The following is a 20,120-nucleotide window of genomic DNA, read 5'->3' as shown; positions in this document are numbered from 1 at the left end:
TGGGCACCGGATGAGTGGTAAATAGCTGGTAATGGGAATGGGTATCTTAATTGAGTTATGAAAATGTTCTGTAATTAGAGGGCAGTGTCAGTCACACTACTTTCTGAATTTACTAAAAACCAGTATCTTATACTCTTTAAAATATGAATTTTTTTCTAACCCATGGTTAGTTTTATACTAAGAAGAAGGGTGGAGAGAGGTCACATACAGCAAGTTATTCTACCCAAATTAGTCATTTAGAAAAAGGTTTGCAAAAACCTAGAAGGTAAAGCCATGTCAGCCCCCCTACTAACTGAGCAGTCTTTACATGTTAGCAAACGCTCTTCACCTGCATGACTGATTAACTAACCTTTCTTTGTATATGTATATATCATGTTTTCTTTCTTTAAAAGAACAGAGAACTCTTGGGATGCCTGGGTGGCTCAGTCAGTTAAGTGTCTGCCTTCAGCTCAGGTCATGATCCCAGGGTCCTGGGATCGAGTCCAGTATGGAGCTCCTTGCTCAGCGGGAAGCCTGCTTCTCTCTCTACCTGCTGCTCTCCCCGCTTGTGCATACGCTTGCTCTCTCTCTAACTCTGACAAATAAATAAATAAACAAACAAATAAATAAATAAAATCTTAAAACAAAACAAAACACCAGAGAACTCTTGCATGTCACAGTGTAGAGACCAGGTCCCCTTGCACAACCTCGAGGTACTAAGGAACCAGGACTCCCACTGCACAACTGCTGAGCACTGGGTAACTTCTGCAGCTGACACCATGGAGTCTGCACAAAATCAAGAAATGGACAGACCAGTCATNAAATATGAATCTTTTTCTAACCCATGGTTAGTTTTATACTAAGAAGAAGGGTGGAGAGAGGTCACATACGGCAAGTTATTCTACCCAAATTAGTCATTTAGAAAAAGGTTTGCAAAAACCTAGAAGGTGAAGCCATGTCAGCCCCCCTACTAACTGAGCAGTCTTTACATGTTAGCAAACGCTCTTCACCTGCATGACTGATTAACTAACCTTTCTTTGTATATGTATATATCATGTTTTCTTTCTTTAAAAGAACAGAGAACTCTTGGGATGCCTGGGTGGCTCAGTCAGTTAAGTGTCTGCCTTCAGCTCAGGTCATGATCCCAGGGTCCTGGGATCGAGTCCAGTATGGAGCTCCTTGCTCAGCGGGAAGCCTGCTTCTCTCTCTACCTGCTGCTCTCCCCGCTTGTGCATACGCTTGCTCTCTCTCTAACTCTGACAAATAAATAAATAAACAAACAAATAAATAAATAAAATCTTAAAACAAAACAAAAAACCAGAGAACTCTTGCATGTCACAGTGTAGAGACCAGGTCCCCTTGCACAACCTCGAGGTACTAAGGAACCAGGACTCCCACTGCACAACTGCTGAGCACTGGGTAACTTCTGCAGCTGACACCATGGAGTCTGCACAAAATCAAGAAATGGACAGACCAGTCATCCCTTTATTGATTAAGTGCCCTAAACTCATTTAGAAATCCCTGTGCCAGGCAGAAACCACAGAATGGCCTTTGGACAAGCGTCTGTCTTCTCCCCAAATGGCCAGCCTCCTGAATAATGCCCACATTCCTTTCCAGTCAACACTCCTCTCTTGAGTTTTGGCCTTTCCAGCCACAAGCAGCCAAAATTGGGTTTTCCTATCAAAGGTCCAGTGCACTTTTTCTCCATCACCTCAAAGCCAACACCAAGAGGATAAAGAGTTAGCTCCTGCACCTGAACTAACATTCAGATCTCTTTCTTAATCTGCAATCGCTCCTCCTAGGGAAAGCCCATGGCTTGCTGGAAGGTCTATCATGAAGTTCCAAGGAATAAAACCCTTGAAAACTTGAACTCAATATTTATTTATCAGATTTTAAACACATAAATTAAAAATGAACTCCAATCAGAAAGTGCTCAAATGAAACAATAAAATACTTCATAGAAAGGATATACACGTAGAAGAAAAGCAGCATAATTATTGCAGTCTTTGATAAATGCTAATTATAAAGACAATCATATTTCACCAGAGTGTCAAAACTTGAAAATCTCAAACATAATCAGTGTTTTTGAGAATTCATACATACAAGTGCTAATAGTCATTGTTATAATTGATGCAATGTCTTTGAAAGATCATTTGGAAGTTTCTAGAAATCATTAAAATGATCCTTTACAAAATACACATTTCTTTTTCATGCAAATTCCTGTCCAAGAACATATTCTATAATTGTCCCAGCCCTTTGGTGGGAGGATAGAGAGTCATGGTTATCCTCTTGTCCTTGCAATGACCCATTTGCTTTCCCTTTTTCCCTTTTCAGGTCTCGGATTGGAACTGGTCCTGATAAATTGAAGGTTACAATAATGGAACAATATGCACTCTAAAATAGATATTTCATGCCATAATGACATTGAGGATAGTGCAAACAGTTTCCAGTTTCATGTTCTGTCTCCCAATTTTATATTCCCACTATTTCTACAATGACTGTCAGGATTAGTCTCTATTAGATATATTTCAAACTTCTCCAAATAATCTTGGAATTATAGTAGACCGCCCTGGCTTGCTGTTTGTTTTTGGGTAGCCCACTAGTTGACAACAGTTTTTACAGATGAATTCTGCCATCAATGTGTTGATAGGGAATATCTGACTTTCAGCCCCACTTAAGCAGAACGCTATCTCTCAGAAAAACGTAAATTCCTTTCTTCTTTTTTAGACTGAATTATACAAAAATTACACAATCAGGATTGTTATTTTTCATATTAGATTTTGAATATCATTAAAATTTTTTGTGAAAATATATCTTCTATCTTACTATCTAAATGCCTACGTAATAGTCTTGATTTGCCTTTGCCCACAAAGACTACACTATGTACTGGTCTCTTTCCATAGGAGGTTGCTGAACCCTGGTTAAAACATTAAGAAATTACTTCTGATAACATCTCAGTTTTATTCCTAAAGAAACTATGTTATCTAAGAACAACAACCCCTATTGGCAATCTATTATAATCATATCATATATTAATTATATAATAAATATTGACATTGAAAAAATTTTCAAAAGATGCCCAAAACATCCCCTAGATTTACAAATAGTCGTCCTCAGCAGTCATGATATGTGATTGAGCCTGAACCCATTAAACAAGCCAGAGTATCTCCCATTTATATGACATGCAGTCTATTTTACAGATGCATTGATTTTAATGTCACAAATCAAATTATGGACATCTGCACACGTATGCATATTTTCCATCATCGTTCAGTAAATGATCTATGAGCTGAATTTTCAAGGAATGGTCCACTAGCCTTAAGTTCTGAAGTTGTTAATCTTAGTTAAAACACTCCATCTCTTCATTAATTTAATAGCCTTGTCTGATTAAAAAGCATGATGTCTTATATCCACTGAGAAGATAAGCCATCACCTGCCTGATAGATACACACACCCACACAGAAACATTTACACATGCACATAAGAGCATGTGTTTATCTTATGACGAAAACCTATAATGACACATAATAACTTTCAGAATAAAGTTCATCTTCTTTAAAGAGTGTTCATGGTCATTCATTTTTTTTTTACTTGAAGTTTAGCTGACAAACATGTTACACTATTTCCAGGGGTACAGAAGAGTGATTCAGCAAGTCTATACATTATGGTGTGCTCACAGCAACTGTAGCCACCATCTGTCATCCTACAAAGCTATTAGAATACCCTTGTCTCTATTCTCTAGGCTGTACTTTTTATCCCCATGACTTATTCATACTGCTCCCCTTTACCCAGTTTGCCCTCTGTGGCCGTATTTGATATCATAGTAATCTGTGTCTCTCCAAATTGTATCTTACATTGAAAAAAAATCTGTGCTGTGACATTAAGCGCATTCTCTACTTCCTGCCTCCTCTATCATCTACCTGGCAGGGTGTGCTGCTTACAGGGTCAACCATTCATTATTCTTCAGGAACCAGGCTTCCTAATTAAAAATTTTAACTCTCTTGCCTGCTGCTTTCAGTTGGATTTCAACGTTTCCTTCCTTCACTCTCAGCGCACACCACTACAACTTCTTGCTCCTCTCTTTCTCTCTTTATTTCTCTCTTCTTCCTTCTCAGAAATAAAAGGAAACAAGTCCATGAAACTTAAGCGTAGTGTCTAATTCACCCCTCTGCCACTATCCCCTTGCACAATATTTAACATACAGTACTTTAATAACAATTGATGAGGTAATAAAGAAATAGTGGAGGTAACAGAAAAAACATGAGTGTGTAAAATGGAGCTCTTGATTTCTCATGATTTTTGCATCTGGAAATTACTGAATGATTCTGGAGATATATCAAAATTTTTATATTCCCATCTCACAGCCATAAACATTTGGTTTTGTTTACATGTTTGTTTGTTTGTTTTGACACAACATACTCAAAATACACTTCCTCAAAAAAATTTTTTAGATGACTAAAAGGTTCAAGACACAGCAACACCTGTTGACATTGAGTACCAGGACACTCTAGAACAATGGGTTTAAGTGCATTTTAATTCAGGGATAGTGGAAATTTGTGAGTACTTCAGGAGAAGAATCCATAAAAAGGAAAGCTGAACCAGGGAATGAAAAAGAGAAAAGAAAAGGAAATATCATATCTTCAGTATTTTGTTTTGTGTTTCTTCCTTTCATTACCCAGTTGTATGCAAAACCCCATTGACTGACAGTGGTCATGGGGTATGATGATATGAAAACATGAAATGCACACAAACTGCATGAAACAAATATACAACACTGAAACATCTCAAATAATGTGGATTGGTAGGTATTATATGTAATTTTGAGAGCCTGTTACTATTGCATGAAGGGGAAGCTACAGCTATTAACCACAGTGGATTTTATGAAAAAAATATCTTCACCACATGAATGCGGATCAGCTTGGTCTTGGCACCATAGACAAGTGGATTGAGAAATGGGGGGACCAGCAAGTAGAGGCTAGAAAAGAGGATATGGATATAAGGGGGAACATGAGCACCAAACCTATGTGTGAAGAAGGAGAAGAAGGCAAGGAGGTAGAACTGGAGGAAGACACAGATGTGGGCGATGCAGGTGTTGAATGCTTTCCACCGAGCCTCCTTCTGGGGCAAACGAAAAACTGTGATAAATATCTGTATGTAGGACAATGTGATGAATATCAGATCAAACCCTGCAACAGCAAATGCCACAAACAAGCCATAGATTTTATTGACCCGCACATTTTCTGCAGCCAGCTTCACGATGGCCATATGCTCACAGTAGCAGTGGGAGATGATGGTTGTACGGTAAAATTGAAACCGGCACCTTATTAGCACTAAAGATGGGGCTACCAGAATGACAGCCCTGAGTGTTACCATAGCCCCTATTTGGGCGACCAGCTGGTGGGTGAAGATCGCACTGTGTCTTAGTGGATAACAGATGGCCACATAACGGTCCAGGGCCATGGACAGGAGGGTGCCTGACTCTATGCCCTGAAATGTATGGATGAGAAACATTTGAAGCAAGCAAGAATCAAAATAAATCTCTGGTACATGAAACCAGAAGATGCCAAGCATCTTGGGCATAATGGTGGTAGCAAGTGCAATATCTAAGATGCCAAGCATCTTGGGCATAATGGTGGTAGCAAGTGCAATATCTGTGACTCCTAGCATGCCTAGGAACATGTACATGGGCTCATGGAGGCTGCGCTCTGAAACAATGATGATCAGAAGCAGGGAATTTCCAATCATAGCAGTGAGATACATGGCACCTATTAGTGTCAACACAGAAGGCATGAAGACTGTCATGTTGGAGATGGACATATTATCTTTGAGTCTCCAGAAGCAAAAGAATAAAGTGTTTCAGTCAATGGTACTCTTCTCTTCTAATTCCATTTTTTTTTTTTTACCCAGTCATCATAGTGAGTCTCTCTGATTTTGTCAGAATGCTAAGATCATATTATCCATCTCATTTATACTAGTGAAGGCAAAAAACAGGTCTGTAGATACTCATCACTGTTTTGGGGGAACATCCACAAGCACTCGTCCACAAGAAGAGGTTATATGCACGGCAGGCCAAATGCATTAGAACCACCAGATCATCTGAGTAAGGGAATCAGCTGCTGACCTGTCTGATGTCCTTCCGGACCTGTGGACAGAATAATTATANTTATACTTGTTTATTTTGCTTGGAATGGACATTTGAATCAGACTTTGATGAACCTCTCCATTTCCCACATTCGAGCTACCCAATGGTACTGTTATTTTCCACTGTCTCTAGGTCTAGAATTGTCAGTTTGACCCAGCAAATCTGAGTGACCCACATATAGTATAAAAGCTTGTGATTACAGAGCAGAGAGTAGCAGCTGACATCCAAGTGTGTAATAGACACAGATATCTATACCTATCTGTACTGTCTGTATCTATGTAAGACTAGATGTCCCTTCAAAGGAGTGTGAAGGAAGAGTTTTGGAAAAGGTTAATTAAATCAATGTACTTTGGCTATTCTGGGTCAAAATTCCATGCTATTTTTACATTTCTTATAAGATTGCATCCCATTTTGCCTATATTATTAACAACTGAAATCCTGAAAAGTAATTATATGCTTAAATTGACTGACATTCTGTAATGTACATTAGTGAACACCTAGAATTGAGGGAATCTCTAGGAGGCATGAGAACCCAATCTTGCTGACTACAGGAAGTGGACAATGGGTAACTGCTTAACATAGAAGAAGACAGGACAGTTGCTTGGGTCCTATGGTTCAGAGCTGCCATTAGCATGAGATTTGGCCAATTTAAGTTCATTAATTCTTAATGAAATAGAGATCATTGGAAGCAATGAATCATTTTGTGAGCTTAGGAGTAAGAGATGCATAGGAAATAAATGGGGGAAATGGTAGTGTCTTCATCCAGATTCAAATGAAGAAGTAGAAATGCAAGACAGAGAGCAAACCTTGGGATACCAGAAATGATCAATGAAGAAAATTTTCATGACCTCTTTATTTACTAATGCCTGAATTTCTCAATATGTGGGGTCATAGCCCTTATATGAAGTTTTTCTTTGATCAAAAACATTACTTTTTAGGAGTTAGGCAATATGTCACAGGAGTAGGGGAGCCTCATTTCAACCGGTCCCCTGAATTTAGCTCGATATCTAGCAGACTATTCTGAACACCCACGAAATCAGCCTAAGATGTAAGAATATATATCTGAATCTCTACAAGCAGAAAAGCAACTGCTTTTTGCAAGGTAGGACATGTGGAGTCATGAATCTGTGGGGAGACATCAGAAGATAAAGAGAAGCGGGAGGGAGCCTCCATAAGCTGGCTCCTGGAAAGTGATAGAACACCGAAGCACATAATTGGAACCTTAGAAATCTGCTCTAGGGAGCAACATCCCTCTGTAAAAGGGGCTCTGGAAATGAAGAAGCAAAATTCTAGATAGAGTATTGTGGTCTCAGGATACAAGAAGCCTCGGAGCCAAAAGGGCTTCCTGGACCAGCAGAGTGCCGGAGCAGTGGAACCAGAGGCAGGTTATAGTCGGAGATCCTAGGAAGGGATTTTCAGCTGAGATCATCATAAACCACCAGCTGGGCCAGCTGAGAATCGCTCTCCTACTGGGCAGCCTGAAAAATCAGGAACCTGAGCCTGTGATCAGACAAAAACTCACAGAGCAGTAGTGACCGGGAAAGGGCTTTAGAGCAGTGCCCAGACAGGATCCAGGAGGTTCAGGTGCATGTGTGATCATGAAGCCACTCCAGGCTTTAGAAGCATACACGGCAGTGACACTCCCAGGCTCCTGGGACTACCCCTGAAAGAGTCAATGCGAGCACACAATGTGGGAGGTGGCGGGTTTTGGTGGCACATACAGAAACAGAGACTGTCTTGGAGGGTTTAGTGAAGAGAGAAGACCACAATTTCTCTGCTCTGGGCTAGAGGTTGGGTGCAGCCTTTTTTGCTCTGACCCTCAGAAGAGGGGTGGAAAGCCATCAGGGAAAAAAAGCAGAGAAGACTAGTTTCCATTGAGACCATCCCCCATGACAGGTGGCAGGGCAACTCTGCCCAAGCAGGGTTACCTTGGAAACAGCATGGCAGGCCTCTTCCCCCAGAAGATAGGCTGGAAGAGCAAGAGGACAGCAACCCTATGGATCCCATAAGAGGGTAAAATCCCAACGCCAGTGGAAAATAGAATATTGAGCTTGAGGCATTGCCTCACAGCTTGTTTATTTTTTAGGTAAAACTCTCTTTTTCTTTTTCTCTTTTTCTTATGCTTCTTCTCTGTTACTTCTTTTTAGCTTTTTCTCATTTCAACTAGATGTCTATTATATTAACTTTTACTTCATAGTAGCTTTTTAACTTGTATTTTTTCACATCTATATTTTTATAGGTATATGCTTTATTGTCCTTTTCTCACTATTCAATTTTACCTTTTTATATATACACACATTTTACTTTCCTTTTAAATTTGAGAAGTAATGTCCTCTAATACACAGACCAAAATACAGCCAGGACCACCTGAAACACCCTGCTTTGTCCACACTGAGAGATTACAGCCACACTTCCCCTGACCTCCTTTTTTAAACATTTCTTAATTTTATAAAATTTACTCTTGTGTTTCATTTTGGTTTTGTGTTTTTTTCTTTGTTTTGGTGGTTGCTTCTGGCCACTCTGGATTTTGCTAGGGTGCATCATGCTTGGGTTATGGTTGATATTTTGGACTCTGCTCATTCACTCAACTATCCCTCTACAGAATGATTAGGAGAAGGAACTCTCAACAACAACAACAAAAGAAACAGAGACAATGCCATCTGCCTCAGAATTAATGGATATGGATATAAGCAAAATGTCAGAGATAGACTTCAGGATAGCAATCACTAAGTCAATAGCTATGGTTGAAAAAAGCATTAGTGACAATATAGAATCTCTAAAAGCAGAAATGAGATCTAATCAGGCCAACTAACAAATGCTATGAATGAGATGCACTTTAAATTACATACTCTGAGAGCAAGGGTAAATGAGGCAGAAGAGAGAATTGGTGATCTAGAACATAAGCTGATGGAAAAGAAGGAAGTAGAGGGAAACAGAGATAGGCTGTTAGTAGAACATGAGAAAAGAGATGGCAGAGATTAACGATGCCATGAAATGTTCCAATGTCAAAATTACTGGGATCCCCAAGGGGGTGGAGAGAGAGAGAGGGCTAGAAGGTATATCTGAGCACAACAAAGCTGAGAACTTCTCTAATTTGGGGAAGGAAAGAAGCATTTGAGGCCAAGAGGCAGAGAGGATCCCTCTCAAAATCAATAAAAATACATCAACACCCTGACATATAATAGTGAAGCTTGCAAATTTTATAGCCAAGGAAACAATTGTGATAATAGCCAGGGAGAGGATGTTCCTTACATATGGAGGGAAGAACATCAGGATAAAATAAGACCTGTCCACAGAAACCTAGCAAGCCAGAAAGGGATCATGAGACATATTCAGAGTGATAAACGAAAACAACATGCAGCCATGGATACTTTATTCGGGAGGCTGTCATTCAGAATGGATGGAGAGACCCCAAGAGTCAAAAAGACCAGAAAGAAGCAGAAAATCTTTGCAAACAGGAACTTTACAGACAATACAATGGTATTAAATTCGTATCTTTCCAAAGTAACTCTAAATGTAAATGGGCTGAAAGCTCCCATCAAATGACACAAGGTTGCAGGGATAAAAAAGCAGGATCCATCCATATACTATCTACAAGAGATTCATTTTGAACCTAAAGACACCTCCAGATTGAAAATAGGGGGATGGAAACGCACTTACCACACTAATGGACCTCAAAAGAAAGCTTGGGTAGCAATCCTCATATCAGACAAAGTAGATTTGAAGCCAAAGACCATAATAAAAGATATAGAAGGAAATTATATTATTTTTAAAAAGGTATATCCAACAAGAAGATCTAAGAATTGTAAATATTTATGCCCAAAACATGGGAACAGAAAATTACATAAACCAATTAATAACCAAAATAAAAAAACATATTGATAATAATACATTATAGTAGGAGACTTCAACACTCCATTCACAGCAATGGACAGATCATCTAAGCAGATCAGCAAAGAAACAAGGGCTTTGAATGACATATTGGACCAGATGGACTTCATAGATATATACAGAACATTCCATCCTAAAACAACAGAATACTCATTCTTCTCGAGTGCACATGGAACTATCTCCAGAATAAACCACATACTGGGTCACAAATCAGGTCTCAACAGATACTAAAAGATTGAGATTATTCCCTGCATATTTTCAGATCACAATGCTTTGAATCTGGGACTCAAGAGAAAATTTGGAAGGAATTCAAACACTTGGAAGTTAAAGAACATTTGGTTAAAGAATGATTAGGAAAATAGAGAAGAAGTTAAACAATTCATAGAAACTAATGAGAATGAAAACACATCAGTCCAAAACTCATGGGATACTGCAAAGGTGGTCCTAAGGGGGAAATAAATAGCCATCAAGTGCCTCTCTCAAAAAAAATTAGAAAAATCCCAAATCCACAAGGTAGCATTACATCTAAAGAAGCTGAAGAAAGGTTAGCAAATAAAGCCTAGAGCAGGAGAAGAGAAATAATAAAGATTAGAGTAGAAATCAATGAAATAGAATTCAGAAAAAGCATAGAACATATCAATGAAACTAGAAACTTGTTTTTTGAAAGAATTAATAAGATCGATAAACCTCTGGCCAGAATTATACAGAATAAAAGGGATAAGACTCAAATTAATAAAATCATGAATGAAAGGGGAGAGATCACAACCAACACCAAGGAAATACAGACAATTTTAAGAACAGTATGAGTAACTATATGCCAACAAATTAGGCAATCTAGAAGAAATGGATGCATTCCTGGAAAATTATAAACTACCAAGAGTGAAACAGGAAGAGATAGAAAATCTGAACAGACCAACAACCAGCAAGGAAATTAAAGCAGTAATCAAAAACATCCCCCCAAAAATAAGAGTCCAGGCCAGATGGCCTCCCAGAGGAATTCTACCAAACATTTAAAGAAGAAATAGTACCTAATCTACTGAAGCTGTTTCAGTAAATAGAAATGGAAGGAAATTTTCCTAACTCGTTCTATGAGGCCATCATTACCTTGATCCGAAAACCAAACAAAGACCCCATCAAAAAGGAGCATTACAGACCAATATTCCTGGTGAACATGGATGCCAAAATACTCAGTAAGATCCTAGCCCGTAGGATCCAACAGTACATTGAAAGGATATACAGGACCAGGTGGGATTTATTCCTGGGATGCAAGGATCATTCAACATTCACAAATCAATCAACATAATAGAGCACATTAATAAAAGAAAAGACTAGAACCATATGATCCTCTCAACTGATGCCGAAAAATCATTTGACAAAACACAGCAACCTTTCCTGATTAAAATTCTTAAAAGTGTAGGGATACAGGGAACATACCTCAATATCGTAAAAGCCATCTATAAAAAATCCTAGAGTGAATATCATTCTCAATGGGGAAAAACTGAGAGATTTTCCCCTGTCAGAAACACGGCAGTGATGCCCATTCTCACCATTATTGTTCAAAACAGTACTGGAAGTCTCAGCCTCAACAATCAGAAAACAAAAAGAAAAAAAAGGCATTTAAATTGGCAAAGAAGAAGTCAAACTCTTACGCTTCACAGATGACAAGATGCTTTATGGGGAAACCCAAAAGACTCCACCTCCACATTACTAGTACTTATACAGCAATTCAGCAATGTGGCAGGATACAAAACCAATGCCTGTAAATCAGCTGCATTTCTATACACTAAAAATTTAACTGAAAAAAGAGAAATGAAGGAATCAATCCCATTTAAAATTGCACCAAAACTACAAGATACCAAGGAATAAACCCAACCAAAGGGGTAAAGGATCTATATTCTAGAAACTACAGAACACTTATGAAAGAAACTGAGGAAGACACAAAAAGATGGAAAAACATTCTGTGTTCATGGATTGGAAGAATAAACATTGTTAAAATGTCTATGCTGCTCAGAGCAATCTACACATTCAATGCCATCCCTATTAACATACCATGGACATTTTTCACAGATCTGGAACAAAAAATCCTAAAATTTGTATGGAACCAGAAAAGACCCCAAATTGCCAGGGAAATGTTGAAAAAGAAAACCAAAGCTGGGGGCATCACAGTACCTGATTTCAAGCTATACTAAAAAGCTGTGATCATCAAGACAGCATGGTACTGACACAATAACAGATACCTATATCAATGGAACAGAATAGAGACCCCAGAAATGGACCCTCAACTCTATGGTCAACTAATCATTGAGAAACCGGGAAAGAATAACCAATAGAAGAAAGACAGTCTCTTCAATAAGTGGTGCTGGGAAAATTGGACAGCCACATGCAGAAGAATGACTTTCCGTTCTCTTACACCATACACAAAGACAATTCAAAATGGATGGAAGACCTCAATGTGAGACAGGAATCCATCAAAATCCTAAAGGAGAACATAGGCAGTAAGCTCTTCAACATCAGCCACAGCAACTTCTTGCAATACACATCTCCAAAGGCAAGGGAAATTAAAATGAAAATGAACTATTGGGACTTCATCAAAAAAGCTTCTGCACAGCAAAGGAAACAGTCAGCAAAACTAAGAGGCAACTCATGGAATCGGAGAAGATGTTTGCAAAAGACATTACAGATAAAGGGCTGGTATCCAAGATCTATAAGGATCATCTGAAAGTCAACACCCAAAAAATAAATAATCCAGTCAAGAAATGGGCAGAAGATATGAACAGATACTTCTTTTAAAAAGATGTACAAATGTCTAACAACACATGAAAAAATTTTCAACATTGCTAGCCATCAGGGAAATACAAATCAAAAACACAATGAGGTACTCCAAGACACCAGTTCGAATGATTACAATTAACAAGACAGGAGACAAGAAATGTTGACAAGGATGTGGAGAAAGGGGAACACTCTTACACTGTTGGTGGGAATGCAAGCCGGTACAGCCAGACTGGAAAACAGTATGGAGGTTCCTGAGGAAGTTAAAAATCGAGCTGTCCTACGACCAGCAACTGCACTACTAGGTATTTACCCCCAAAGATACAGATGTAGTGAAAAGAAGGGGTACCTGCATGCTAGTGTTCATAGCAGCAATGTCCATAATACCCAAACAGTGGAAGGAGGTGAGATGCTCTTCAACAGGTGAATGGATAAAGAAGATGTGGTTCATACATACAATGGAATATTACTCAGCCATCAGAAAGGATGAATACCTACCATTTGTATCAACATGGATGGAACTGGTGATGATTATGTTAAGTGAAATAAGTCGAGCAGAGAAAGACAATTATCATATGGTTTCACTCATATGTGGAACATAAAGAATAGCTTGGAAGACCACAGAAGAAGGGAGAGGGAAAACTGAAGGAGAAGAAATCACAGAGAGAAGAACAAATCATGAGAAACTCTGGCCTCTGGGCAACAAACTGAGGGTTGCAGAAGGGAGGGTTGTTCATGTTTGGGTAGCCAGGTGATGGGTATTAAGGAGGGCATGTGTTGTGGTAAGCACTGGGTATTTTACGCAACTATGAATTGTTGAACACTCCATTAGAAACTAATGGTGTACTACATGCTGGCTAACTGAACATAATAAAAATATTTAAAAAATTAACATTTTCTTCCTAGGGCAGATAAATTATTTTTTTAATTACAAACAATTGCATATATGGAAAAATGGAGTTTGAAGTATCTTGAATAGCCAATAAATTGAATGAAGTCACTACCTTAAAAAAAAACCTAAAAACCATTGCTTTTTAAAAATTGCATATCTTGAATCAAGAAATTCTCAAGCTGTAAGAGAGAGAAAATGTTAGACTGTTAAAAAAAGAAAAGGTTTCAGTTGCCTCATGCTTTCCTAGACCCTCCAACACTGTGCTTTATGTCAACAAGCTCATGATCACCTAATTATATAATGAATGTCACCAAATATGCCAATAATTCAGGAAGAGCTGTGGTTTATGTGGCTAAATATCAAATGAAAGAACCAAGTCAACAAGGGCCATTCTATGAAGAAAGTCTGTGTCAGCAGACCTATATATAAAAGAGACCAGTTAGTCAAATAAATCTTTGATTTTCAAAGCTTCGCACCCCCATGTTCAATTCTACAGCTTCATAAATCATAGATCCTTTCATTAAATTTTTCCTTCTACATTAATCAGAATTAGAATAGGAATCCTTTAATAAAAATCTTATTGTCTGACTTGTTCAAGAGAAAGAGCTGCCATGGGAGCATCACCTGACGGGTACAGATGATGAGCAGGCAGGTGAGAGAGGACAAATGTGACTACAGGGCAGTGGGATGGAGTGGCTATCCTTGGAAAAATTGGTGGTGAAACAGTATGGGGTAAACTTGGGGGTAGTGAGACTTCCTAAGCCTTTATTGTTGGCAACCAGTTCTGCTCTTACCAGACACCTGAAGACCATTGTCAGTCTTCATAGCACTATCCTTCATTGCTTACCTCTCATCCACATTTATTTCTCCTGAGATTCTGGTCTCATGCCTGGTATCTTGTGCTGGGAAGGGCCTCTTCTTTCTGTCTGTACCCTCAGTAATAGCCCTCATCAATGTCAATATCATGAACTCAGATCCATTTGTTGCTGGGCCATCTGCCAATATGTGGAGATCTCTGGGATCGCCTTTCCTGCTTTTCTTCTGTCCCTGAAAAACATCCTTATTCCCTCTAGCATACGTCTGTCTGAGATCAAGTTGGTGTGTTCATCTCTAACAAAATTTGCAGCAAGGTCTATATAATGCTGAAGCAACAGAATAAATTTATTGAGCTTGGTTGTAGAAGAAACCTGCTGGCACCAATTGTGATGTTCCCCAGTGAATGTGGAGAAGGAGGAGATCTGAACATGAACTGAAAGCTTTCCTTGCCACTAGCCCAAGCCCCCAGGGACCCAGGAGTTCAGAATGATGCCCTCTAGGGTTCATACTCACCTAATGTCTCAGAAATCATTTCTGAAACTAGTACTTTGCCCTCTTCTATCTCCTTACTCTCTTCTCTTCCCCTACAATGTAAAGGTAGACAAATTCATATACATAAATTATATTTTGATGATTTCAGTTCATTTTCTGCTGTCCTCACTTGGAGATCATGTAAAACACATGCAACAGTAGACATGCTCCTATGCCATGAGATCTATGTAAATAAACATCCGGTGACCCTTGTTTCACTGAGTCTCAAAACAGAAACTGGTTTATACAATTGCCTGATATTATTCACATTTCAAGTTAAATGGATTTGAGTTTATAGTTATGAGACCACTCATGATATAGTTGCTTAAAAACGAGTTTTGAAGTGGACTGTTTAGTTTTGAATCCAGATTCTGGCACTGTTAAACTCTGTATTGGAGGCATTACACTCTGCTTCTCCATGTTTCTGTTTCCGTATCTCTACCTTCGTTTATTTGTTCTGTGGATCAAGGATCTTAATCTATAAAACTACTTAGTGTGGTATAGTGTAGAGCTTTATTGAAATAAATACATGACCTTAATTATTGATGTTCTTGAACTTAAAATCAAGATATAGAGCTATTGCTGTCAATAAAATATGATATGATTTAGTTATTTGAGCTAGTTAGTAAAATATGTTAATAAAATATGATGTCATTAAGTTATTTGAGTTTGGAACACCTCTTCCTCTACTTGTTTTTACATATGGAAAATAGGGATATAATGCTATTGTGAGAATTAATGCTTATTCATTATGTGAGTTTTAGTTTAAAAAAGTAATGTGTCTTTATTCTCTCATTCCTTCATTCCATATACATTTATCACTAAAGTGTGTTGTGTGTTATCCAGGTCATGAGTAGATAAATTAGACCTGATCTATGTGGAAGGTGCAGTTGCATAAAAAAGAAATGGACGAGGAGGGCAATGTGACATCTGCTGTGAAAGTTTTAGAAGGGGTATAGAAAAAAAAGAATGAAATGATCAATGTTACTTAATGAAAGGACATTCCTCTCTAAATTTTAAAAGCTGAATAGCAGTTAGGCTAGCAAAAATGTATATATGTTAGCATACACCATAGAAGGAACAGTTTACAGATGCACTAAGCAGCTTATTTTCTATTTTAAAAAGCAAGAAATTTTAATACCACTTGAAGACAAATATTACATAATATACAGGGATGACAGACTAGTTTCCAAATTAGGAAGCTAATTTTCATAACTTTCAGAAGATATATAAAAGAAATACTAATAAACGGATGCTGAAAGTATTTTATTTTTCATAAGAGTTCATGAAAGATTAAAATGGGAATAAGTACTGATATAAAAGAGAGATCAACTTTTGGAATTACTTAATACACAATCACTAGGATTGGTGATGGAGTAGTCCACAGTAGAGCTGAACAGCGGAAGCAAAGATTATATTTCTGGAATGTTAAGTAAGTGGGTACCCTTTCTTGAATTAAGAACATTTTCAACAAGAGTGCTTTTTAAAAAGCTTTAGATTGATATAATTTGAAATGTACCGAATTGTGCAAGAATAGTTCAAGAAAATCCGTTAAGACGTTTACCCAGATTCAGACATCATTTGCGTTTGGCACCATTTTGCTTTATGATTTGATAGATAGATAATTTCTTGGTGCAATGTTTAGGAGTACATTGAAGACATGGATTACTCCTAATTAATTCTATGTTTCTTGATTGAGGACATGAATATTCTACTGCATAATATACTATAATCAAAATCAGGACACCTAGTATTGAGATAATACTATCACCTAATCTTCAGACCTTGTTGGCATTTAGACAATAAGCCAAAGAATGACTTCTCTGAGGTACGTTTTTCCTGCCCAGAATCTGATCCAGAATCCCCCAGTGCATTTCTTATTGATATTTCTCAGAATCCTTTGATGTGCAATGGATCATTAACATATCTTTTTCTTTTTTTTGTTTTGCTTTGTGTTCTTACTGAGCAATTATTTACTTATTTTAAAAAATCTGTTACCAACTAATATAACAAAAAATATTATAAAAAAACAAAAAAAAATCTGTTACCAAATTCTAACACACATACAAAAATCATATGTTGTCCAGCTTAAATAATTGTCATGAGGTAAACAGAAATCATTAAGCCCCTGAATTAGGACTGTACCTTACTCACACCCTAGAATGAACCACCTCTCCCTAGTCCTTAACAGTCTCCTTCACCGTCATCCCTTCTTCAAAGGAAATGATTCTCCTGACTTCTTTTTTTATCATGGCTTAAAAATAGAAAAAAATCAGCCCTATTCTTCAGCTTACCCAATTTGTGGGTATATTGCTTTTCATCGGGGTCTCTTAAGTTTTTTTTATTTATGTGCTCTCAGTTGTAATGTCTCCTCTTTTACTTAAGATTTACTTATTTCAGTCTTGTCTCTCTTTTTGGGTTTACTTATAAGTTTGTCCATTGTGTTAATCTTTTCAAAATAAACAACTTCTTACTGTTATTGTTATTCCCCCATTGTTTTTCCATTCTCTATGATGTTTATTTTTGCTTTAATCTTATTTCACTTCTGTAAATTTTGGTTTAGTTTGTTCTCCTTTGACTAGTTCATTGGTGTAAAGTTAGATTATTTATTTGAGATCTTTTATTTTGAATGTAGACATTTATTCTTATTAAATTCTGATTTGTACTACTTTTCCTGCATCCCATAGGCTTTAGTTTGGTGTGTTTTCATTTCATTATTCTTTTTTTAAAATTAACATATAATGTATCATTTGTTTTAGGGGTACAGGTCTGTGATTCACGAGTCTTACACACCACCCAGCTCTCAAGACAACACATACCCCCCCCCACGTCCATCACCGATCCACCCCATACCCCTCAGTTTGTTCCCTAAGATTAAAGAGTCTCTTATGGTTTGTCTCCCTCTCTGGTTTCATCTTATTTCACTTTTTTTCCCTGTCTTCCCATACAATCCTCTGCCTTGTTCATTAAATCCTACATGTCAGTGAGATCATATGATAATTGTCTTTCTTTGATTGACTTATTTGACTTTGCTTAATACCCTCTAGTTGTGTCCATGTCATTGCAAATGGCAAGATTGCATTTTTGATGACTGTGTAATATTCCATTGTATACATATACCACTTCTTCTTTATCTATTCATCTGTTGATGGACATCTGGGCTTTTTCCACAGTTTGGCTATTGTGCTCATTGCTGCTATAAACATTGGGGTGCAGGTGCCCCTTTGATCACTACATTTTTATTTTTGGGGTAAATGCCCAGTAGTGCAATTGCTAGGTCATAGGGTATCTCTATTTCAACTTTTTTGAGGAACTTCCATACTGTTTTCCAGTGCGACTGTGCCAGCTTGCATTTCCACCAACAGTGCAGGATGGTTCCCCTTTCTCTGCATCCTAGTCAACAACCCTCCTTTCCTGCCTTGTTAACTTATGCCATTCTGACTGGTGTGTGGTTTTATCTCATTGTGGCTTTCATTTGTATTTCCCTGGTGTCAACTGATGTTGAGCACTTTTTCATGTGTCTGTTGGCCATTTGTATGTCTTCTTTGGAGAAATGTCTGTTCATGTTTTCTGCCCATTTCTTGAGTGGATTATTTATCCTTTGGTTGTTGAGTTTGATAAGTTCTTTATAGATTTTGGATACCAGCCCTTTATCTGATATGTCATAAACAAATATCTTCGCCCATTCTGTCCATTGTTCTTAAGAGGTTTTCTCATTACCCTTTTTGTTTCTTCTCTAAGCCATGAGCCATCAGTTCTTCAAGACTGTGTTGTTTAATTTATATATATTTATGAATATTCTTCTTAAGATTTTCTTCTGCTATTGATTTCCATTTTCCTTGTGTTGTAATCAGAAAAGATACTCAATATTATTTCAATCTTCTTAAGTATTTAAAACATTCTCTGTTCTCACACATGTGATTTATCTTGAAATAGGTTTCTTGTGCACTAGTGAAACATATGTATTGATGTTGTTGGGGAAATATTCTGCATGTGCATGTCAGGTCGCTTTGGTCAATAGTGCTCAAGTCCCCAGTTTTTCACTGACCTTCTGCCTGCATGTTCTATCCATTGTTGGAAGTAGGGTACTAAAGTCCCCTACTATTTTTGTGTTCCTGTCTACTTAGCCCTTCAGTTGTATTAACATTTGCTGCACATATTTGGGTGCTCTGTTATTGAAAATGAGACATAAGTAGAATTATAGCTATGTCTTGGTTTAGCAGTTGAAGAATACCAACATGTGACATGGTCCTTGGAAATTACCTGGGATCAAGTGATGTTTTTTTCACATTTTATTTCTATGTAGATCTAAGTGTTGCCAGAGAGAATCTTCTAGGTTTAAACAGACAAAGCAAAAACAGAAGAAAAACCAAAACAGCCTGAAATCAAATGCAATGTGAGTCAAGAGTTACTGGGAGAAGAAGGTGGTGTGTCTCAAGGGGTGACAGATGGCCACATAGCGATCTAGGGCCATTGCCAGTAGGATGCCTGATTCAATTGCCTGGAAGGAGTGAATAAACACATTTGTAGAAGGCAGCCTGCAAAGGAAATCTCTGGCAAATGAAACCAGAAGATGCCTACATTTTGGGAAGAATGCAAGTGCTAAGTGCAATGTCTGTGGCCCCCAGCATGGCCAGAAATATGTACATGGGCTTATGGAGGCTGTGCTCATATTTGATTATACCTAAAATAAGGGATTCTCTATTACAGCGATGAAATACATGACACCAAATGGAATCCCAATCCAATGTTGCACTGACTCCAGCCCGGGAATCCCAGTGAGTGTTAGGACAGCGGGCGTGAAGACGGAACCATTGGGTATGAGCATGATGATTTGGTCGGTAGAATCAAGTCGCTGTTCCATCTTCTATTCCCTGTCAAGACTACATGAATAAAATAGGAAGAAATTACTGTACTTTAGCAAAGTATACTTTAGTTAGGTAAAGCATATTCTATCCCCTTTATTTATGAAAATTAAAAATAAGACTACATGCTTTATTTTAGCAAAGCATAGCTCAGCTAGATAAAGGATGGTAATCTTCTCATTCCTTTATTTATTATTGAACTATAGGTAACACTGAACGTTTTCTAAACTTAGGT

The 20,120-nt window shown here is 37.8% G+C and overlaps 1 protein-coding gene across 1 annotated transcript; it reads right to left on the bottom strand.

Moving 5' to 3' along the window:
- Positions 1 to 4,857: 4,857 nt before the first annotated feature.
- LOC100470153 (olfactory receptor 52A1) lies at positions 4,858 to 19,848 on the bottom strand. The gene is made up of 2 exons (XM_034650186.1): positions 19,749 to 19,848; positions 4,858 to 5,744 (listed from the first exon to the last, which is right to left on the bottom strand). Exons 1-2 carry the CDS (start codon positions 19,846 to 19,848, stop codon positions 4,858 to 4,860), a joined length of 987 nt encoding a protein of 328 aa, XP_034506077.1.
- Positions 19,849 to 20,120: the final 272 nt, after the last annotated feature.

This window comes from Ailuropoda melanoleuca, unplaced genomic scaffold (assembly GCF_002007445.2).
Source record: "Ailuropoda melanoleuca isolate Jingjing unplaced genomic scaffold, ASM200744v2 unplaced-scaffold11406, whole genome shotgun sequence".
Lineage (NCBI taxonomy): Eukaryota > Metazoa > Chordata > Mammalia > Carnivora > Ursidae > Ailuropoda > Ailuropoda melanoleuca.
Note: the sequence above shows the minus strand (reverse complement) of the source record. Positions and strands in the feature narration are given on the sequence as shown.

Bases quoted from the DNA above. Each gene is read 5' to 3' on its own strand.
- LOC100470153 (XM_034650186.1), bottom strand. From the start codon at position 19,848: ATGCTCATACCCAATGGTTCCGTCTTCACGCCCGCTGTCCTAACACTC. The intron at 5,745-19,748 runs GTGTCATGTATT...TGACACTAATAG, and splicing joins TTGGATTGGGATTCCATTTG to GTGCCATGTATCTCACTGCT.